The following is a 20,138-nucleotide window of genomic DNA, read 5'->3' as shown; positions in this document are numbered from 1 at the left end:
GTTAGTGTGTGTGTGTGTGTGTGTGTGTGTGTGTGTGTAAGGTGTGCAGGTAAGTTTAAATTTCCCTTTTTACCTTTCTCTCTCTCTCTCTCTCTCTCTCTCTCTCTCTCTCTCTCTCTCTCTCTCTCTCTCTCTCTCTCTCTCTCTCTCGTCAATGCTCTATTCACGGCGCCTTCTCTTCCCACGCCCAGACGGAGCAGAATGGTAAAGTTCAGTATAAGACGAGCCCTTTGCAGGAAATTGCCATCTTCTCTTATTATAATTCTAGTGTTGAGTCTCGGATAATATTGAATTGATTGATATGAAAAGAATGAAACCAGGAATTAAAATAGTACGTCGATCTTAACCTTTTTTTTTTTCTGTATGTTTAGTTCACTGTAAAAGTATTTCGCGAAGACTGAGCAAAAGATACGATTCTTTTTTTTTTTCTCTAGTGTTATTTTTTTCTTTCTATAGGAGGAACGCATGAAGTGATATTTTAGTTATTTCATCATTGTTTTTTTTATACTTTACTTTTATGTCCTTGTTATGTAATGTTGTGTTATGTAATTAGTTAATGGCATGTCCATGTATAATTCCTTTATGTTTTTGGATATCAGTAATTTGTCGCTATATATTTTCATTCTTTTTATTTTTTTTTATTTATTTATTTTTTTTTTTTTTTTTTTTGCCGTTTTATAGCTGTGTTCAACCTGCATTCACTGGAAATCATTAACCTTTGTTTGTAATTCGTTTTATTGAACGTTTTATGCTGCGCTCGCATAGAGACACACACACACACACACACACACACACACACACACACACACACGGCCCGGTAGCTCAGTGGTTAGAGCGCTGGCTTCACAAGCCAGATGACCGGGGTTCGATTCCCCGGCCGGGTGGAGATATTTGGGTGTGTCTCCTTTCACGTGTAGCCCCTGTTCACCTAGCAGTGAGTAGGTACGGGATGTAAATCGAGGAGTTGTGACCTTGTTGTCCCGGTGTGTGGTGTGTGCCTGGTCTCAGACCTATCCCAAGATCGGAAATAATGAGCTCTGAGCTCGTTCCGTAGGATAACGTCTGGCTGTCTCGTCAGAGACTGCAGCAGATCAAACAGTGAATTACACACACACACACACACACACACACACACACACGCCCGGTAACTCAGTGGTTAGAGCGCTGGCTTCACAAGCCAGAGGACCGGGGTTCGATTCCCCGGCCGGGTGGAGATATTTGGGTGTGTCTCCTTTCACGTGTAGCCCCTGTTCACCTAGCAGTGAGTAGGTACGGGATGTAAATCGAGGAGTTGTGACCTTGTTGTCCCGGTGTGTTGTGTGTGCCTGGTCTCAGGCCTATCCGAAGATCGGAAATAATGAGCTCTGAGCTCGTTCCGTAGGGTAACGTCTGGCTGTCTCGTCAGAGACTGCAGCAGATCAAACAGTGAAACACACACACACACACACTCCCTCCCTTACTCACTCACTCTCTCTGTCTCTCTCTATCTCTCTATTTATCTATCTATCTATCTTTTTAATTATCTATCTATCTATCAATCCATCCATCCATCCATCCATCCACCAATCCATCCACTATTAATCGGTCTATGTATTTAATTGTATATCTTTATGGCATTTCTCAATATGATGTATAACACTCATTAGCAATAATGACACAAACGAACATCCCTCTTAGCCTCCCCCCCCACCCCTGAAAAAATAAATATGCTAAATTGAAATAAATGTCAATCACAAACTAATTTTTCGGACCCACACAACTCGTCACCCACTGATCTCACACACCCAAGCAGAAATGGGACTCCGCGCATCGCCACGGCACTCCATCACCTTCATGCAGTATATCCTACCACAACTCTGCAGCTCTGCCATATATCCTCCATGTTTCCTCCTTTTCCATGCTTCCCTCTCCTTTACTCCCACTCTCTCTCTCTCTCTCTCTCTCTCTCTCTCTCTCTCTCTTCCACGGGTTCACAATGCCGGCCCACTTGCTGGAGGACCGCGTGGCCACGGCTCAGTTGCTTCGATGAAAGAGACATATTCTATTTTCTAAGCCATTGGGTAGGCCAGGACGTCCCTCCATGATAGTGAACATGAGCCCCCTCGTCCTGCCTGGGGAAGTGTGGTCCAGAGATACTTCTTTTTTCGTGTGTGTGTGTGTGTGTGTGTGTGTGTGTGTGTGTGGAGGGGGTATGGGAGGATCGAGAAGGAAAGTACAGGAGTTGTTGTAGATGGTTTAGGGAGGACTCTCTGAAAAGTGTATTTGTAAGATTTGAATACTGCCCTTTCCTTATAGTCAAGTGTGTTTGATTTTTTCGGTTGTAAGTTTAAATGCACACAAGTATACCTGTTTAGTCATGTATTTCGTGTTTTAATATGTATGATTTTCGAGCTGAGACTCATATGGAAAGAGAAGATTCCAGTATCTCCGAATATGGTTTGCACTTTGAAGTACGAACAGTAAATCCAAACTTTAAAATGATTTTGTATCTTTTACTAAGAACTCTGACCTTGCGTGTTATAAATGGCATAATGCTGCTTCTGCGAACGATATTCTTTTTTTTTTAGTTTGTTGTCTGGCATCAAAGAGTCTCTCCATGACACACGCTCACTTATGCAACACGTCGTCCTCTTCACGATGGATGAGCTCACGCTGTGTTTTAAGCCCACTAGTGTATTTATAACATTGTGTATAGTTTAGTCATTATACCATTAATATTTCAACGATATATTTTTGTCGTACGAATGCAATCTTAGATTCAATTTCGAAACCATTTAAGGAAATTATGACATTGGCAAGAATATCAGTTGCTCGTCCCGATCAGCCGATGAAGTCAGCGTATAATGTGTGTGTGTGTGTGTGTGTGTGTGTGTGTGTGTGTGTAATTCACCTCGGTTACCTGCTGGTCACCCAGCCAGTCTTCTCCATTACGGAGCGAGCTCAGAGCTCGTAGACCGATCTTCTGAGACCACAACACACTCCACACACCGGGAAAGCGAGGCCACAACCCCTCGAGTTACATCCCGTACCTATTTACTGCTAGGTGAACATGGGGCCACACATTAAAAGGCTTGTCCATTTGCCTCGCCGCCCTGGGACTCGAACCCGGCCCTCTCGATTGTGAGTCGAGCGTGCTAACCACTACGCTACGCGGTGTGTGTGTGTGTGTGTGTGTGTGTGTGTGTGTGTGTGTGTGTGTATGTGTGTTGTTGTTGCGCCCATCGGGCGTGGTGCGTGGTGCGGGTGTTGAGGCCGCGGCACTCGAGGGTCACATCAATGATGGCCAACCGAGGGAGGGCGACGGTGGCGGCATGAGTGGCAGCACGCCAGGAGGCGAAGATGGGTGCTGCCCTACCTGTGGCACGGCGCCAGCAAACAGGTGGCTAGTCTGGCCTGTAGGATGGCCGGTGATTGGGTGGGTGAGGGGCAGCCCCGCCCAATGGTGACGAACGCTCATAAAGAGACAGCGTGAGACGGTCGACGTGGCCGGCACCTCGCCCTCGCATCGCACTCCTACCTCGACTTCCTCCCAGGTGGGCTGTCGGCACCATGACGTTCTGGCAAGAGAACTACGGCTTCGTCAAGGAAGTGTACGACTTCCGTTGCTCTAAGTACCTGGAATGGATGGACAACATCGAGGCTATCATCGGCAAGGTGATGGCAAACACCCAGTACACCGCCAAGGAGTTCAAGATTATCAAGGACACCTTCACTGTAGGTACCGAGTGCGTAGAGTCCTGCACGTAGAGACTCCTGTAGAAAACTGTAGCGCCTCAGTCTCTACGCCGGGTAGCGGAACCGAGTTGGAGTTACTGGATGCATGGTGCCCGTCAGGTGTAAAGTGACAAAGTAGGCGAGTAAAACTCTCGTCTAGTGCCAAGTTTATCAGGAAACAGAAAACTCCAACTCTGGGGAAGGAGATTATGTTACAGTGCATACCCAGATAACACGTGATGCTGGCTCGCAGCGCGTGGACACCGTCAGGGCGAGATGGTGATGGCACCTGCCCAGTGGTGCTAAATATATATGTATCACCATTATCATTCCGCGTGTATTAAGCACCTCTATTTCAGTGAGTCTGGCAAGAAATTGTATGTTTTTTTTTTTTCTTAAGTAAATGTTTCTAACTATCAACATTACGTTTACAAAACCCATTACAATATGATCTAGGAATTCATTTCCATAATTATGCGAGAGAGAGAGAGAGAGAGAGAGAGAGAGAGAGAGAGAGAGAAAACAACTTTAATTTTGAAATTGATGGACACGATGTGTTTTTATTGTGGAAAATAAGATCCTTTTGGCTGTCACGAACCAGAAAGACAGGCCGCCAGGAGCCGGGTTTCCCGAGCACAATCGAGGCGCCTCTCATCGTGGACGACATGAGGTCCTTACCAATGCGTCACTGCCTGATGGTCGCCGCCTTTTGTCATCACAGCAGACACTCCTTGCCTGCTGTCATTGCCTTCAGCCTTTCACAATAACACCCGCGTTTCGCACCACCCGACAACAATGGATCGTCACACGCTCTTCTCGCTGTAAAATCAATTTCATGCACCGCCACGCTGTTCATGTTTTGAGCACAACATTAAAACTGCACCCAGAGATTATTATAAGCCGTGCGAGAATGTGTATTTCTTTATTCAGCGCCAGTGTAGACCCGAAACTACAAAACTAACAAGCTTTCCTCGTCAACATGAATATGAATATCATGACAACGACACGAAATAAAGATGATTCATCATTTTCACAAGTTTTATGTTTATTTCAACACACACACACACACACACACGCCCGGTAGCTCAGTGGTTAGAGCGCTGGCTTCACAAGCCAGAGGACCGGGGTTCGATTCCCCGGCCGGGTGGAGATATTTGGGTGTGTCTCCTTTCACGTGTAGCCCCTGTTCACCTAGCAGTGAGTAGGTACGGGATGTAAATCGAGGAGTTGTGACCTTGTTGTCCCGGTGTGTGGTGTGTGCCTGGTCTCAGGCCTATCCGAAGATCGGAAATAATGAGCTCTGAGCTCGTTCCGTAGGGTAACGTCTGGCTGTCTCGTCAGAGACTGCAGCAGATCAAACAGTGAAACACACACAGACACACACACGCACAAACTCGTTTGTGCTTGAGAAAAATCGACAGCATTCTTCGCCTGGCGACAAACACTAAAAACATCGCGTCCTTGCTTTCCTCTTTTCTCAGCCACATCTCTCTCTCTCTCTCTCTCTCTCTCTCTCTCTCTCTCTCTCTCTCTCTCTCTCTCTCGTGTCCTCGCGCAACACGTGGCGAGGTGTTTCCAGGCAGAAAGAAGAAGGAAAGGGAAAGAGAAAAGAAAGAGAAGGGCTGGAAAAAGAAGGGAGAAGAAGAAAAGACGAGGTGAAGAAAGTGGTGATAGTGCTCTTGATTTGATAGAAGAAAAGGAGAAGAAAATGAAAGGTGAAAATGGAGAAACAAAAGCACACGAGGACTTGCGCGAAAGGAAAAATGAAGCTTGCTCTCCGCATTTCGTCGCATTTCGAGGCTGGTGGGTCTGGTCGAGGTCAAATGGAAAGCCTGGCAGATTGAAAATAGAAGGAAAAATGAAGGAACGAACAAGCGGAGAAGTTAGAGAGAAACGAAAAGATAGTTGAACTAGAGGAGAGCATGAATGAAGACGAAAAGAAGAAGAAGGAGGAGGAGAAAGGAAGAAAAAGCAAAGACGAGGAAAAGAAGAAGTCTCAGGAGAGAAGGTACAAGTGAAGAAATAGGAAGGAGAGGCTAAGATGAAGAAACAAGAGAAGTAAGAAAGAAGAGAGGAAACCCGGAAGAAAAGAAATCATTAAAAGAGAGAACAGGAAGAGAAGGATGTGAAGCCAAAGAAGAAAGAGAAGGAGAAGGAGGAGGAGGAAGAGAAGGAGGAGAAGAAGTCTTTATTTGTAGCTTCTCTTACTGCCCTCCAAACACCACAACGTTCCTTCCGTCTTGCGTCCTGCACTATCTAGAGAGAGAGAGAGAGAGAAAGAGAGAGAGATGGGAGGGATGGAGTCACACTAAGAATTTTTCAGTTTCTTTTTCTCTCTCGTCAGTAGTTTCGCGAATTCACGAAATGGACGTAACCATAAAAAAGAAAGGAATGTAGCTCCGCCTCATCACGCCTTGGCGGGTCACGTCCTGCGGTTGTGTATCGCCACCCCTGTGTATTTATTTATATTGGCCCATCAAGGGTGAGTGTCATGCCGCCCTACATGGCAGTAATGCCGCCACGGTGCCAGCAACATGACACCACCACCGCCACCACCGCCGCTGTGACTGTTAGGTACCACCGTCCTCATCCTCCTCTTCCTCCTCCTCTTACTAATGCTGTCACCTCTCTTCTCTCCCCTCCATGGTGCCAATAAATGTATTGTGTGTCGCGTATTGTTCGTTCACCATCAGGTAATGGCGGATGACGATAGTGGCGCTAATGATAGTAATGATAATAATAATGATAATAATAATAATAATAATAATAATGATTATAATAATAATAACAAAAACAATAATAATGATAATAGTAATAATAACAACTATTAATAATAATTACAATACCAACAGTAATAACCGTAATCATAATCATAATAGTTAATAATGCCATGTATGTATTTCCACAATAACATTAATAATAACGATGATACTACTAATAAGAATTAATGCCTGAAATACATATTGTTTACATTAACATTAACACGACGTAACCTTGAGCTGGAAATAGCTCCCCCACCACATGTTGTGACGGAGCGACCATCTTCATTTAATGCCACATCATGCTACTCTCCTTCGCTTTAAAAGTGTTAAGTCCCAAAAGGAATCTTGAAATGTAAGATGCGTAAAAACCAGGGACGTGATAGAGGACACACGTACACATACAACACACACAGAGAGAGAGAGAGAGAGAGAGAGAGAGAGAGAGAGAGAGAGAGAGAGAGAGAGAGAGAGAGAGAGAACCAATACGTAAATGTAATAACGACAACAACACCGTGGACACACAAATAACACTGTACCGAGGGAGCTGCGTCGGCGTGGCGGTCGAGCCCCTACAAGGAGACGACACTCGGGCGTCACCAAGCCACTGATTTATGAGAATGAAAACTGACTCCGGACTTTCCTGTACATCCTCCCTCCCCTCCCCCGCACTGCCTCTCCCCCTCTTTCCCTTCCTGCTCACTCATTTTTTTTCCATCTCACTCCTTACTCTTTATTCTTTCTTCTTTTCTTTTCCTCTTTCCCTCTCTCCTTCTTTATTCTTTTCCTCTTCTTCTCTGCCTAGCACCTTTCCCTCCTATTTCTTCTTCATCTTCCCTCTCACCTCACTGCCTTCGTTCTCATTCTCTTTCCCGTCCCTCCTAAACCTTTATTCTTTCTCCTTTCCTTCCATCACTCCTCACTTTTTTTATCGTTTAATATTTTGCTTTCCCCTTTTCTTTCAACCACTTGTCCTTCCTTCTATTTATTCTTATTTCCTCTTCACCATTTCCTCTCCCGCTCCTCGTCCTTTATACTGACACTTACCAGCCGGACATTCCATGCAAGCTTCGGCTTCCTAACACCAAAACACACCTTTGTTCTATTTTTCTCAGCTTACATATTCCATCCTGTGTCCTTTCATTTCATCATCCAAGTGCGACACGAATCTTTTAGGGAAGTTCCATTTTGTTGCGACGGACTGATGCGGTCGGGTATGTTGGGGGAGAAGCAGCAAAGAAATACTGTTATCTCAAGTGTAGATAGAAGAAAAAATAGACATTCTTTGGTGGCGTTGATATAAACTGACTCACTCCGTCGCCCCAGTACGATGTGGCACTGCGATGCTATGAGATGCCCGATCCTCTGATGCCTCGATCACAGCTGCTCCGCTCACTTGATGCCTGTATTCGTACGTGTCTTTCCTGTCATAGGCAGAATGCTTGCAGCTGTAGAAGTGGCATGTATTATACGTTAGCCATACTTTGAAAAAATCATTCGCAGCTGTTCCACTACTATTAAAAGCCTTTAGATGAAGTAACACGGGTTTTCAAAGATATTTTCATATGGCTTTAGTGACGTGTTAACATGATTTCTACATTTTTAACGGGAAAAAAAAAAAACAATCTTGAAATGCCAGCTTATAATTTCTGTGTTCTTTTCAAACAGTTATGATGAAAGGGCAAAGTGTTTATGAATACGGACATGAAAAATTGCTTGGGGAGGAGGAAGAAGAGAGACAGGAAAATGATAAAGGAAGAGGTTCTATGTAATACTCTATCATACATGCGAGTGATAGTGAAAGAATGACGCCTAGAAAAATTTATGGATGTAGATGATAGGTGGAAATAGGTTGGTCTGTTTTTATACTCAGACTGCCACGTGTAGTCTGAATGGCTTCCTGTGCTTTTCACTATTTTCTTTGCTTTCATGTTTTTTTATATGAATAATAGAAGGAGGAATAAGTTTTCTACAAGATAATACAGTAAACATATGATTTAGAGTACTCGTAATTTTGTGGGTGCAGTCGTTAGTGGTGGTGGAATAGCTGTGGAGGAGTTCAGGTGGTTGGGCAAAGGGGCGATGAGGGAAGTTAATGGTCGGTAAGGACGTCCCTCGCTGAGCTCCAAGGTTTGCTGCCAACTTTTGAAGGACGGGACGCATGTAGCACCGCGTTACACTCTCCCGAAAAAAGACTCTATCGTCTGTTCATTGATACTTTCCTTCAGCACAAACTTGCCATTGTAAATTAAATGTAGGTGAATGAGGCTCACTTTTGTATTCTGGCTGTCAGCGCCGCAAATGAGCTCGCCATGGAAACCCAGATGTGGCAAAGAATTATTTACATTTTATGACCGTTTGGGTCTTACCATCAACATGTGGTGGTCGTAGTATTTGAGGCATGGCCGCGGAGAATTATCTCCCTCAGCGTCTGCCAAGTGTGATGGACAGACCAAAATACACATTACGGCGTACTATACTTATTTATAACAAACAAACACAAGTGAAAACCAAGGCAGGTCGGCGCCACGAGCGAGGAGGAGCAGTAACTATTCATTTGACAAACAGAGACAGATCACGGCACGCCCCTCACACGCGCCCATACATCTGTCTATTATCGAGGGCGGCAGACGGGCGCGGCTGCTGCTGTGACCACAACTACTATTGATGGTTATTGCCATACAGGAGCGAGGGAGAAGAGCTTGATTGAAGACCCTTGTATGGCAATAGTGATAAGCTTTATGACGTCAGAAGAAGGAAGGCAAATATAGAGCTTAACACGTCCTGGCCCTGCTCTTCTTCCATCTCTTCCATCTCTTCTTCCTTCTCCACCTCTTCCTCCTCCTCCTCCTCCTCCTCCTCCTCCTCCTCCTCCTCCTCCTCCTCCTCCTCCTCCTCCTCCTCCTCCTCCTCCTCCTCTTCCTCTTCCTCTTCCTTTTCCTCTTCCTTTTCCCCACGCACACCTGACAGAACCCTCCCTCATTCCCATCACTCAAGGACACACACAATAAAAGTGACAAAACACAAATAACAAAGCAGTGGTCGATGCTGGCCGTGATTGGTGTGGAGGGTGGGCGACTGGCAACAGGTTTTCCTTCCTCTCCATCCGCCCCAACACACTCCACACCCACCGGGACGTAATATCAGTCACTGCCCCGAAATGGTCCACAGCACACTCATGTACCCTGGAGTCCCGTCCCGCGCGATGGAAAGTAAACACGAACACTAACCAGCGGAGGAGCTCTGGGATAGATCAGGGCCATGGAAAGTTTGGCACTTCCTTCAACACTTGAAAATGCTACTTCCCCTTACCCCGCCTTTTCCTCCTCACCCCGTACATTCCATAGAGTTAATACTGTCTGTGATGCGATGTTTAAGCCTTGCAGTATTTGCGTGCGTTGTAAGATGATTATTAAGGTGTTAGAAGTTAAAAGACGTGACAGTGGAATAATTAGATCATCTTATTACATGACACAGTATATTTACGTCTATTGATGTTTGCATGCGTGGGAAGATGAAGGCTGAGATATTGTAGTGAAATATGAGGACATGATCGTCACTCGGCGCTGTTTAGTCATGTCTCCTTACGTGTGGGATGTGAAGCTGTTATTATGTGTGTGTGTGTGTGTGTGTGTGTGTGTGTGTGTGTGTGTGTGTGTGTGTGTGTGTGTGTGTGTGTGTGTGTGTGTGTGTGTGTGTGTGTGTGTGTGTGTGTGAGTGTGTGTGTGTGTGTGAAGATTATTATAATTGTTTTCATTTCACTGAGTGTGATATAAAAAAAAATTTCGTCATTCAGTGTTGCTTGATCACTCGTCTCAACAATATTTTTTTTGCGAAGGATTTTGTTGATTGATTTTCTTTTTAATTTCTTTCACGTACGTATGTTTTCGATGGTAGCAATTCATCAGCATTTCCGAGAGAAGATGTCACAATAATTCATAACGTATTGGAAGGAACACGTTGCCCTGCGTATTGCTTTCATAACTAGATGATTGCTCAGAAGTTTCATAATTGTTTTTCCAAGTCTCTTTATTTTCCGGGTTTCTGACATCAGTTTTTTTTTCCAGTAAATGTGTAATTTCTTTTTGTTCTTAGAAACCAATACAAGTCTGAATTTTCAGCCTCGACAAGCAGTCCACAGTTCTAAGGTTACTACTAACGTAAATACAACTGTTACCGACTAATTTTGGGGGAATTAGATAAACACACACACACACACACACACACACACACACACACACACACACACACACACACACACACACACACACACACACACACACACCAGTCGGCCTCTCTGTGTTCACAAAGGCAAGTTCATAATAATGAGCAGTGGCTGCCGGAATATTGCATCACGCTCCCTGCCTGGACACTCAGCTTCCACCACCACTACCACTGCCACAGCCACCACCGCTGCTGCCTTCACCACATATATTACCTCCGACACCTCTTCTCCCTCCCGACCCCCAAGCCTGGAGTTGCCCCATTGAGGTAGACTGTCACCAGGATAAGCCGAATGTGTGTGTGTATATATATATATATATATATATATATATATATATATATATATATATATATATATATATATATATATATATATATATATATATATATATATATATATATATATATATATATATATATATATATATATATATATATATATATATATATATATATATATATATATATATATATATATATATATATATATATATATATATATATATATATATATATATATATTGTAAAATATTTTCATATCTAACGCAAGTGTAATTGTGGCGATAAATCGAAGGCGTAATTTATTAGAGTTTCACTAATTTCATATATAGTTCATGTACAACATTAATCACGACAAGTATAATCGCCATCCAATTATCTGTATAAATGACGTGTAATCACTCGCTCCATTAATTCTACCCTTCATGCACGGCCACACCGCGGGAGTGGAAGACGCCGCTGCGAGGTGAGACATTGTGAGGCAGGAAGGAAGCTGAGAGGAGACAGCCTGAAGGGCACAGCAACCTCACAATAAACGCGATTAACGCCAATCCTGCTACCTCACGTGTTGGGTTCCAAATCCTCACCACGGGAGAGTACATCCAGTGATCCGTGAACACCAGTTTCTTGCAAGGCTGCAGACTCTTCAGAAAAACGTTCCTTTAAGGAGAACAAAAGCAAAGGAACCAACACTGACGACCATAAAGGCGGCGTTCACTGTATCTCGACCTGTTAACAGAGAAACTGGAAACGTCCGCGTGATTTTGATGGCAAGGATTGTCGTGAGCATGAACACACAGTACGCTTCACTAACAGCCACGTACCCTTCTACCAGGACTCAGCAGGGAAACTGACTACCATACACACAACACACCTAACCAGCAACACAGTGCAACCTAGACATGCTACTGGACATTTCGCGGTGATGTTAACCGGAGAGTGAGTGTTGTGTGTGTAAAAGAAAACGTCATATTGAAACCCTTCACCAATAAGCCCAATATTGCCCACAACAAGACCCAAACATTTACGCTGCAAAGTTTTTTCTTTCAGAGATCGAGTAAAAAAGTGGCAATCAAAGGAGGGGAGAAAAGTATAGCTGAGTCCGGAAGTTCATTTCTAACAGACCGGCAAGAAAGAACGAACATAAAGCAGTGCGGGAGACATGAACAGACACTCCAATGAAAAGAGATGTGTACTGGACAGGAGTGCAAGAGAAAATAAAACACGGTAGCTATATCAACAAGTAAAAAAGAGACGAAAGAAACATAAAAGACACTTGTGAGTAAAGGCAAAAGAAAATAGAAAAATTGGAGAAGTTTTAAAGGAAGAAAGAGGATCCAAGAGGGCATGAAAACACAATGGAAAATAGAGAGAGAGGGAAAGAGAGACTGAAAAATAAGCGAGAAAGGTTACGGAAATAAAGAAAACAAGAGAAGACAAAGAGTGCAATGAAAAAATAATAAGGAGAGGAAAAAGGGAGATAGGGAAGGAAGCGTAAAGGATAAAGCTCCAGGATCAAGAAGACAAATAAAGACACGAAAGAAGACAGATTAAAAAAGAAAGAGGATACGACGGACACACACACACACACACACACACACACACACACAGAGAGAGAGAGAGAGAGAGAGAGAGAGAGAGAGAGAGAGAGAGAGAGAGAGAGGAGTAGATAAAAGGTAAGCGATCACAGGAACAAAGAAAACAGTGAAAGCCTAAAGGAAAGAATAAGAAAGAGAAAACCGAACAGAGAGAGAGAGAGAGAGAGAGAGAGAGAGAGAGTAATAAGAGGAGGGGGAGGAATCTTGGCCATGGAGTGTTCTCGGCTAAGGTTAGATGGTGGAGATGGTGGTGGTGGTGGTGGTGGTGGGCAGCCGCGGGGCCCTGACAGCTCATAACCATTTATAGCTATCAAGGTACCTTTGGCGACCTACCTGGTGGACCATGCGCCACTCGCCGGCACTCCAGGCTGGCTACGGCGGCACTGGGAGGAGGCGCGGCGTGTATGAGAACCTCTTGCTACCGTTAATTGAAGGGTTGTTCGTGGGGAGAAAGAGTTGACCAAGGATATCGTGTTTGTGATTGTTTTTTGGATTTCCTCTCTCTCTCTCTCTCTCTCTCTCTCTCTCTCTCTCTCTCTCTCTCTCTCTCTCTCTCTCTCTCTCTCTCTCTCTCTCTCTCTCTCTCTCTCTCTCTCTCTCTCTGTGTGTGTGTGTGTGTGTGTGTGTGTGTGTGTGTGTGTGTGTGTGTGTGTGTGTGTGTGTGTGTGTGTGTGTGTGTGTGTGTGTGTGTGTGTGTGTGTGTGTGTGTGTGTGTGTGTGTGTGTGTGTGTGTGTGTGTGTGTGTGTGTGTGTGTGTGTGTGTGTGTGTGTGTGTGTGTGTGTGTGTGTGTGTGTGTGTGTGTGTGTGTGTGTGTGTGTGTGTGTGTATCCTGTCAGCTGTCTCTTATGCAAATGGAGGAGCAGGCTGATATCCCTCGCCATTATGTCACTCGAGAATTTATCTCTTAAGAACTTTAATGGCACCCGTCTCTCCTGCCCTCTGACTCGCCCCACATCCGTCCTCCTTAGCTGCTCCCCGTGCCCTGTGACTCTCCTCCTCTCCTATTACTCTCCTCTAATACCTCCTTTATCTCTGTTCCTCTTTTCTACCCATCCCTTCTTTGTCCGTCTCTCTCTTCCTCCTCTTTTGCCTCTTTCAAGCAACCTATTACTGACTTGTACCTTTCCACAGTACATGGCTTTCCATTTAAACTCTTTCCATATGGTTACTTTTCAATGTTTAATTCCTAGTCCTGTGTCAGTTACTTATCATCTGCGTCTTATGTATTTTTCTTCTCATGATCTTTCATAATTTTACTTTTTTTGTCCCATTTTATTTTAGGTTTCATTCACATATGTCCCCATTCATCTGTCCATCAAGTTTATTGCTTTCTGTCACTCTTTCGTCTATTAATTTTTGTGTGATCAGAATCGCTACTTTACCTTTGACGCGTTTACTGATATCCATCTTGCTCAGTGGTCGATATCACTCCATAAATTCCTTTCCCTTTTCTTTCACTTTCCTTTCCCTTCTCGCTCACTCCCTCTTTCCATCATTCCGTCAAAACCAATAGGAGAGATACTTGAGAGAGAGAGAGAGAGAGAGAGAGAGAGAGAGAGAGAGAGAGAGAGAGAGAGAGAGAGAGAGAGAGAGAGAGAGCACAAAACGAGAAATAAGAATCTACATGAAGTAAAAGAAGCTCTCATAGATATCGGTTTTCCAGTCTTTTTTTTTTGTTTATTTTTTTTATCCTGAGTTCGCCCCAAAGCCCAGCCATAACGCGAGGGATTGAAGAGATTACGCAACTTAATCTTACCTTTTAATAGTTTTCCGCGCTTTTTTCCCCGTAATCGGCCGATCGCTCGTTCGTTACTCTTTGGATGAACACAGTTTCTGAAAGGGACGAGTTTAATTACGAAATGTAGCGGAGATTTCCTTTTGCCTGCTGCTGGCGTCCTTTGGTAGTGAAGAGGAAGGTATATGAGAGAGAAAGAGAGAGAGAGAGAGAGAGAGAGAGAGAGAGAGAGAGAGGAGGTGGGAGAGGAGGAAGGATGGGTAGGGTGACCTTTTTCTATAGCATTTTTATCCTATACCCTTTTTTATTTTCTATTTCTTTACCTACTAATCGTTCCCAACACACGAGGCTCCTCATAGTAAATGAACCCGAGGCAGGCTTTTAGACAATCAGTTCTTCCGGCAAGCATTCATTTAGCATAGCATTTAAAGAGGAGGATCGCGTCTTTCACTCTCTCTCTCTCTCTCTCTCTCTCTCTCTCTCTCTCTCTCTCTCTCTCTCTCTCTCTCTCTCTCTCTCTCTCTCTCTCTCTCTCTCTCTCTCTCTCTCTCTCTCTCTCTCTCTCTCTCTCTCTCTCTCTCTCTCAACCCCATTTGCTCAACGTTACAGCCTGTCATTCCCTCACCATTTCCTTCCACCCTCTCTCGTCACCTGAATTTTCCCTCACGCCTCATAATTCACCTCTCTGCTACTCGTCACCTCCCTGCCTTCACTTCTCTAATCACTCCATCACGCCCTATGAAGGCTGCCACGGAAAGGTATTAGGTTTTCTAGCTTCATATAGGCTGGCGTTCTAACGTTATGTTCTTCCGTCACCATGTTCGTGCTTCGTGGAGGAGGTGGCTAGGACTTGACTATTTCAGTGACTCGAATGTTGAATACTTGAATACGTAACTTGTGGATGTACTTGTGCGAGAAGGAAGGACTAAAAGTATCTGACTTAATTTCATGGCTCTAGTATCGTCGTCAGTTAACCGGAGTAAAACCACAAGCTTCCTATCGATTTTATTTCTTGAAGGCAGTTGCATCAGGAAAGTTTTAAAGGGTGGTATGATTTACTAAGACATCATTTCATAAACCTACCTACACACATCGGGCGGGAGAAGATCTACCTGGCCTCCATAAACATTTGAAGAGGACAATTATGTAAGCTCGAATTTGAAAAGAGCGTTGTATATGTCAGGAGAGAGAGAGAGAGAGAGAGAGAAAGAAAGGGGTTGGCGTTTTTTTCTTGTCTCTTATTTTCCTTTTTTCGTTACCCTCCCCTCACATTTCAGGTATTCAGTCCTTCTTTCTGATTCTTTATCTTATATTTATTCTCTCTCTCTCTCTCTCTCTCTCTCTCTCTCTCTCTCTCTCTCTCTCTCTCTCTCTCTCTCTCTCTCTCTCTCTCTCTCTCTCTCTCTCACCACACACACACACACACACACACACACACACACACACACACACACACACACACAAACTAACGAACAGCGATAGTAATGACCGCAATTTAGATGTTGATGGAGCTGCTGTCCGGACGGGGATGATTGACACGTTCGTTAACCAGCAAATTTTGGTAACTGCCTGTGTTTTCGTCAACTTTGCTGGGACCTCAACAGCCTGTGTCCCGTGGGAGGAAATCTGCATATTAAGGGAAATTGCCAGATTGCTGCTTTTTTTTTTATTTTATCTTTCAAACGAAGCTTTCTCTGTTTTTGTTTTGTTTTTCTGGTGATAGATTTTTTTCATCTACTATCCTTTTTACCATGTTTTCTTTTCTTTCCCTTTACTTTTTTTTTTTTGTGCCACAGCCGGTCTGTAACAAATTTATGGACAAGACTAATGCAATTGTTTGACTTTATTTTTTGTTTTGGATGCTTTGTCCACGTGTATGTGTGTGTGTGTGTGTGTGTGTGTGTGTGTGTGTGTGTGTGTGTATATGTGTGTGTGTGTGTGTGTGTGTGTGTGTGTGTGTGTGTGTGTGTATTTTGCCTACGGTGTCTAGTTGTGTGTGTCGATATGCAAGCTTTATTTTTTTCTTTACATTTTTTCAGTGTTGTTTTGGGTTCGCTCCAATTTCGTCAGTTTCACTTTTATTCCTCGATTTTATGTCACGTATTTTTTCCCTCCTATTCCCTTTCAGCTTTCTCTCTTCATTACTCCTTTTGTTCGACTTTTTTCCTGCTTCTTCACACTTCGTCAACGCCAAACAAACTGTCTTCCTCCATATTTCCCCGCCGCCGTGCCTTTCCCGATCCCCGCCTCTCCCTCTCCGTGCTTCCTCCTCTTCGTGGCTGCCGCACCAACACCAGGAAAGGTTCACGTGCCTGGCTGGCGGCCAAAGTTCACCCGAGACCTTTCCTCGGCCGCCACTTGCCCAGGTCGTCAAGAAGTATCAAAGAAAACTAGAGCTCATGATAACCGCCGCTGTGAGATGCTGGAAACATTTGATCCTGTTGTATGAAGATTCCAACATTATTACGAAGCCTCCCCTCTCACTTCAACTCTGCCGCTGGAAACTTAATGAAATCCTCCCCGCAGCTGAGTAGACTCATTTTTCTCGGAAGTTGCAGCCATTTGGAGGGCTTAGACTCCACGGCAACGGCCAGGGAATCACTGCGGGAAACGAGTATCTTCCCGTGCTGGAAAAATGTTGCGTCCGGCAAGATGACTAGTGCTTGTTGGGGAGAGGCGGACGAGGGGCAAGCGTGTGTGCCTGGTGCATGGTGAGACAGAGTTGTGGTTGTTGGGAAGTAGTGATGGTGTTATTGCTGTGGCTGCGTGAGTGGACGAAGAAGGAGTAGGAAGAGAAGGAGGAAGAGGATCGAGGAGAACATAATGATGATGACAAAAAGACGCTGCCGGTGTTGCTGGTGCTGGAAGTCTGAGATGAAGGAGTTTTAGTTTGATATGAGTGGAGAGTTTTTCTTTGGAAGTTAAAGAGGGCAAGGAAATGAGAGAGGATGGTTGAGGAAGGAGAAGACAAGAAACACGTATAAAAAGAGAGTAGGGATGAGTTGAAATATGTGGTTTCAGAGGATGTTCGCTGCAGGGTCAAAGAGAAGACACGGAACGGAGGGGAAAAACTGGCGGTTGCGGGAAAGCGAGGGAAACATAGTGACTAAAAATTTTTTCTGGCATGTCGACAAAAGCTGTTATCGTGTGATTCGACAAGCTGGTGTGCATTAGCTCGAAAGCATCATTTGCACTTGTTTTTGGGGCTTTATGCTTCCTCCATCACACACACACACACACACACACACACACACACCATTTAGTTCCCTTGACTGCGTGTTAGTTTGACTGTCTGTGTATGTGCAAGCAAAAACACACATATCACCGTAAACAGGGAAGCAAGCATGTACGCAAAACAAAACAAAAAACGGACGAGACACGAATATAATTGTAAACAGGGACATGGAAACGCTATAAAAAATACATACATGATCAATGCCCTAATAGTAATGGTCATGATGATAATAATAATAATAATAATAATAATAATAATAATAATAATAATAATAATAATAACAACAATAGAAATAGGTCTACCTGCCTCACCTCACGTACTCCCCTGCCGACAAGGGAAAGTGTGATGTGATATTCAATATTTGCCTGGTCCAAAAATTAGTATCACTTGACATTTCACTTTTTCCCTTCCCACACTCCCTCCCCCTCCATCAATCAGAGAGAGAGAGAGAGAGAGAGAGAGAGAGAGAGAGAGAGAGAGAGAGAGAGAGAGAGAGAGAGAGAGAGAGAGAGAGAGAGAGATCAATATTAGTGAGGAATAATGGAATCGAAAGCATATTGTGTTTACGAGAAACGGAGAGGAGGAAGAAGAGACGACACAGAGAGAGAGAGAGAGAGAGAGAGAGAGAGAGAGAGTAGGAAAGGGATCCATCCTCATTTGCCGCATTGCTTTGTGTGTTATTGTGTGTTGCTGGGAGTGTGAATGGAGCGACGTGATTGGAGTGAAGTAGAGAGAGGTAAATGAAGAAAAGAGTGGATGAAAAAAGTAAGCAGGAAAGGAAAATTAAGTTAAATAATGAGTGAGAAAGCAGTCTTAGTCAAGTTGTAGATTTGAAAATGGGTGTACTAAAGGAAATAGATGGGAAGTTTAAATGATATTGTGGAATAGGGAGAGAGAATAGAAGAGGAGAGGAGGCAACACAGGAGAAGGAAGAGGAGGTGAACTATGATTGGACCAGTGAAGTGGAAGTGGACGGTGGTGGTGATGGTGGTGGTGGTGGTAGTGGTGGTGTCGAGGCGAGGAGGGAGGGGAGTGGTGATGGTGGTGATGGTGGTGGTGGTGGTGGTGTCGAGGCGAGGAGGGAGAGGAGTGGTGGTGGTGGTGATGGTGGTTGTGGCTGTGTAAGGGAGGCTGGCGGCGCTCCCAACAGGCTGGCCGGGTGTTATGTGTGTGTGTATTCTGGGTGTGAGGCCGCGGCATGCCGTTCTCCCGTGCCAACCGTATACACACACACACACACACACACACACACACACACACACACACACATATACATACATACACACATACACAGAGAGAGAGAGAGAGAGAGAAGGTAGAAGAGTTCCTATCATAGTCTCTTCCAAGGTCACTTATGAGTAGATGACCTCGCCGATCTTCAAAATAACTCAACACAATGCCTATGTGTTCCCCGTCTGCGTGATAGAGAGAGAGAGAGAGAGAGAGAGAGAGAGAGAGACGCATTCATACCCGCACACCGCACTCACAAGTAATAGAAAATAAAAATCACCAGTAACGAGAGACAGGAAGAGAAAAGTCCCTCTCTCTCTCTCTCTCTCTCTCTCTCTCTCTCTCTCTCTCTCTCTCTCTCTCTCTCTCTCTCTCTCTCTCTCTCTCTCATATTGTCCACCACCACCTCGACCGCCTTTGCTTTTCTCCCTCCTTACCATCCTTCCCTTACCTCCTCTCTCCTTTCCCTTCTCCCTGCTCTCGCCTCCCTCCCTCCCATGCCTTCCTTCCTCCCCCAGACGCAACCTGAATCAAACTCTCAAAATACGAACCCAATCTGGAGAAAGACTCTGGCCGACCTATTACGGAGTGGTGCTATATCTTTCTCTATTGGCCTCATATTTCTGGCCTCCAAATTGTCCAGTAGTGAGCTAATGGGGGCAAGTTTGGCCTCGAGGCGACCTTTCTCAGCACTTTCAAGGTGGACGAGGGGAAGAAGGAGCAAGAAGGAGGAAGGAGGAGGTGGAAGGACGCGGTGGAATATTGTGTCAGTGGTTCTGGTACTTACACTTTGTTGCTGGCTATCATTTATTTGCTCCTAGTTATGGCTGTAAAGTTGAGTGTTTTTTTTTTTTTCTTTACTCTCTCTCGGTGTGTGTTATGATGTTATGGAGATTTGTACCTGGTGTTGGTGGGATATGCACACGCACACCTGGTGGAAATAGTCTAGTGCACTTAGTAGCTGTGTTAGTGTGATATAGTAAGGTTTAATATGCAAGTAGTGGAAGAGCAGATGCCAGGTGACATAATATTGACCTATGGCAAAAGTATCTACCTAAATCTTATGTTTCTGCTACTGAAAATTGTTTCGTTTGTAGGTAAGAGTTCAAGATTACGTTCAGCCTTTCATTCTCACTCAAAACATGTGAAGTATTAGAAATTGTATAAGTTCCAAGTTCTCTTTTCAACACTACCAACACGAATCTGATTACTTCTACAATTTCTTGCATGAAATACCTTCATATGTTCATTAATCACATTAGTTTTTCCTTCCTAAACTTTGTAACGTGCTCTTCCTCTCGACCTTCCTGCCCTACCTCTCCTTCTTTCCTATCTCCCTCTCCATCCTCCCTCTCTCAATCCC

At 44.3% G+C, this 20,138-nt stretch overlaps 1 protein-coding gene and 1 long non-coding RNA gene across 4 annotated transcripts in view; one reads left to right on the top strand and one right to left on the bottom strand.

Annotated features, from left to right (window-relative positions):
- Positions 1 to 20,138, bottom strand: part of LOC123499999 — a 114,269-nt gene that overhangs the window by 90,662 nt on the left and 3,469 nt on the right. Inside the window, exon 2 of the long non-coding RNA XR_006673144.1 lies at positions 14,332 to 14,408. This is a non-coding gene — a long non-coding RNA (uncharacterized LOC123499999). The remainder of the gene's footprint in view (positions 1 to 14,331; positions 14,409 to 20,138) is intronic.
- The window catches only part of LOC123499997 (nesprin-1-like), a 31,687-nt gene continuing 15,014 nt past the window's right edge, over positions 3,466 to 20,138 (top strand). For 2 of the 3 annotated variants that reach the window (XM_045248589.1, XM_045248588.1), the window contains exon 1: positions 3,466 to 3,714. In XM_045248589.1, the coding sequence (XP_045104524.1) occupies positions 3,550 to 3,714 (165 nt within the window). In that variant the 5' untranslated portion in view covers positions 3,466 to 3,549. The remainder of the gene's footprint in view (positions 3,715 to 20,138) is intronic. The other variant, XM_045248586.1, reaches the window with a different exon arrangement.

This window comes from Portunus trituberculatus, chromosome 50 (assembly GCF_017591435.1).
Source record: "Portunus trituberculatus isolate SZX2019 chromosome 50, ASM1759143v1, whole genome shotgun sequence".
Classification (NCBI taxonomy): domain Eukaryota; kingdom Metazoa; phylum Arthropoda; class Malacostraca; order Decapoda; family Portunidae; genus Portunus; species Portunus trituberculatus.
Note: the sequence above shows the minus strand (reverse complement) of the source record. Positions and strands in the feature narration are given on the sequence as shown.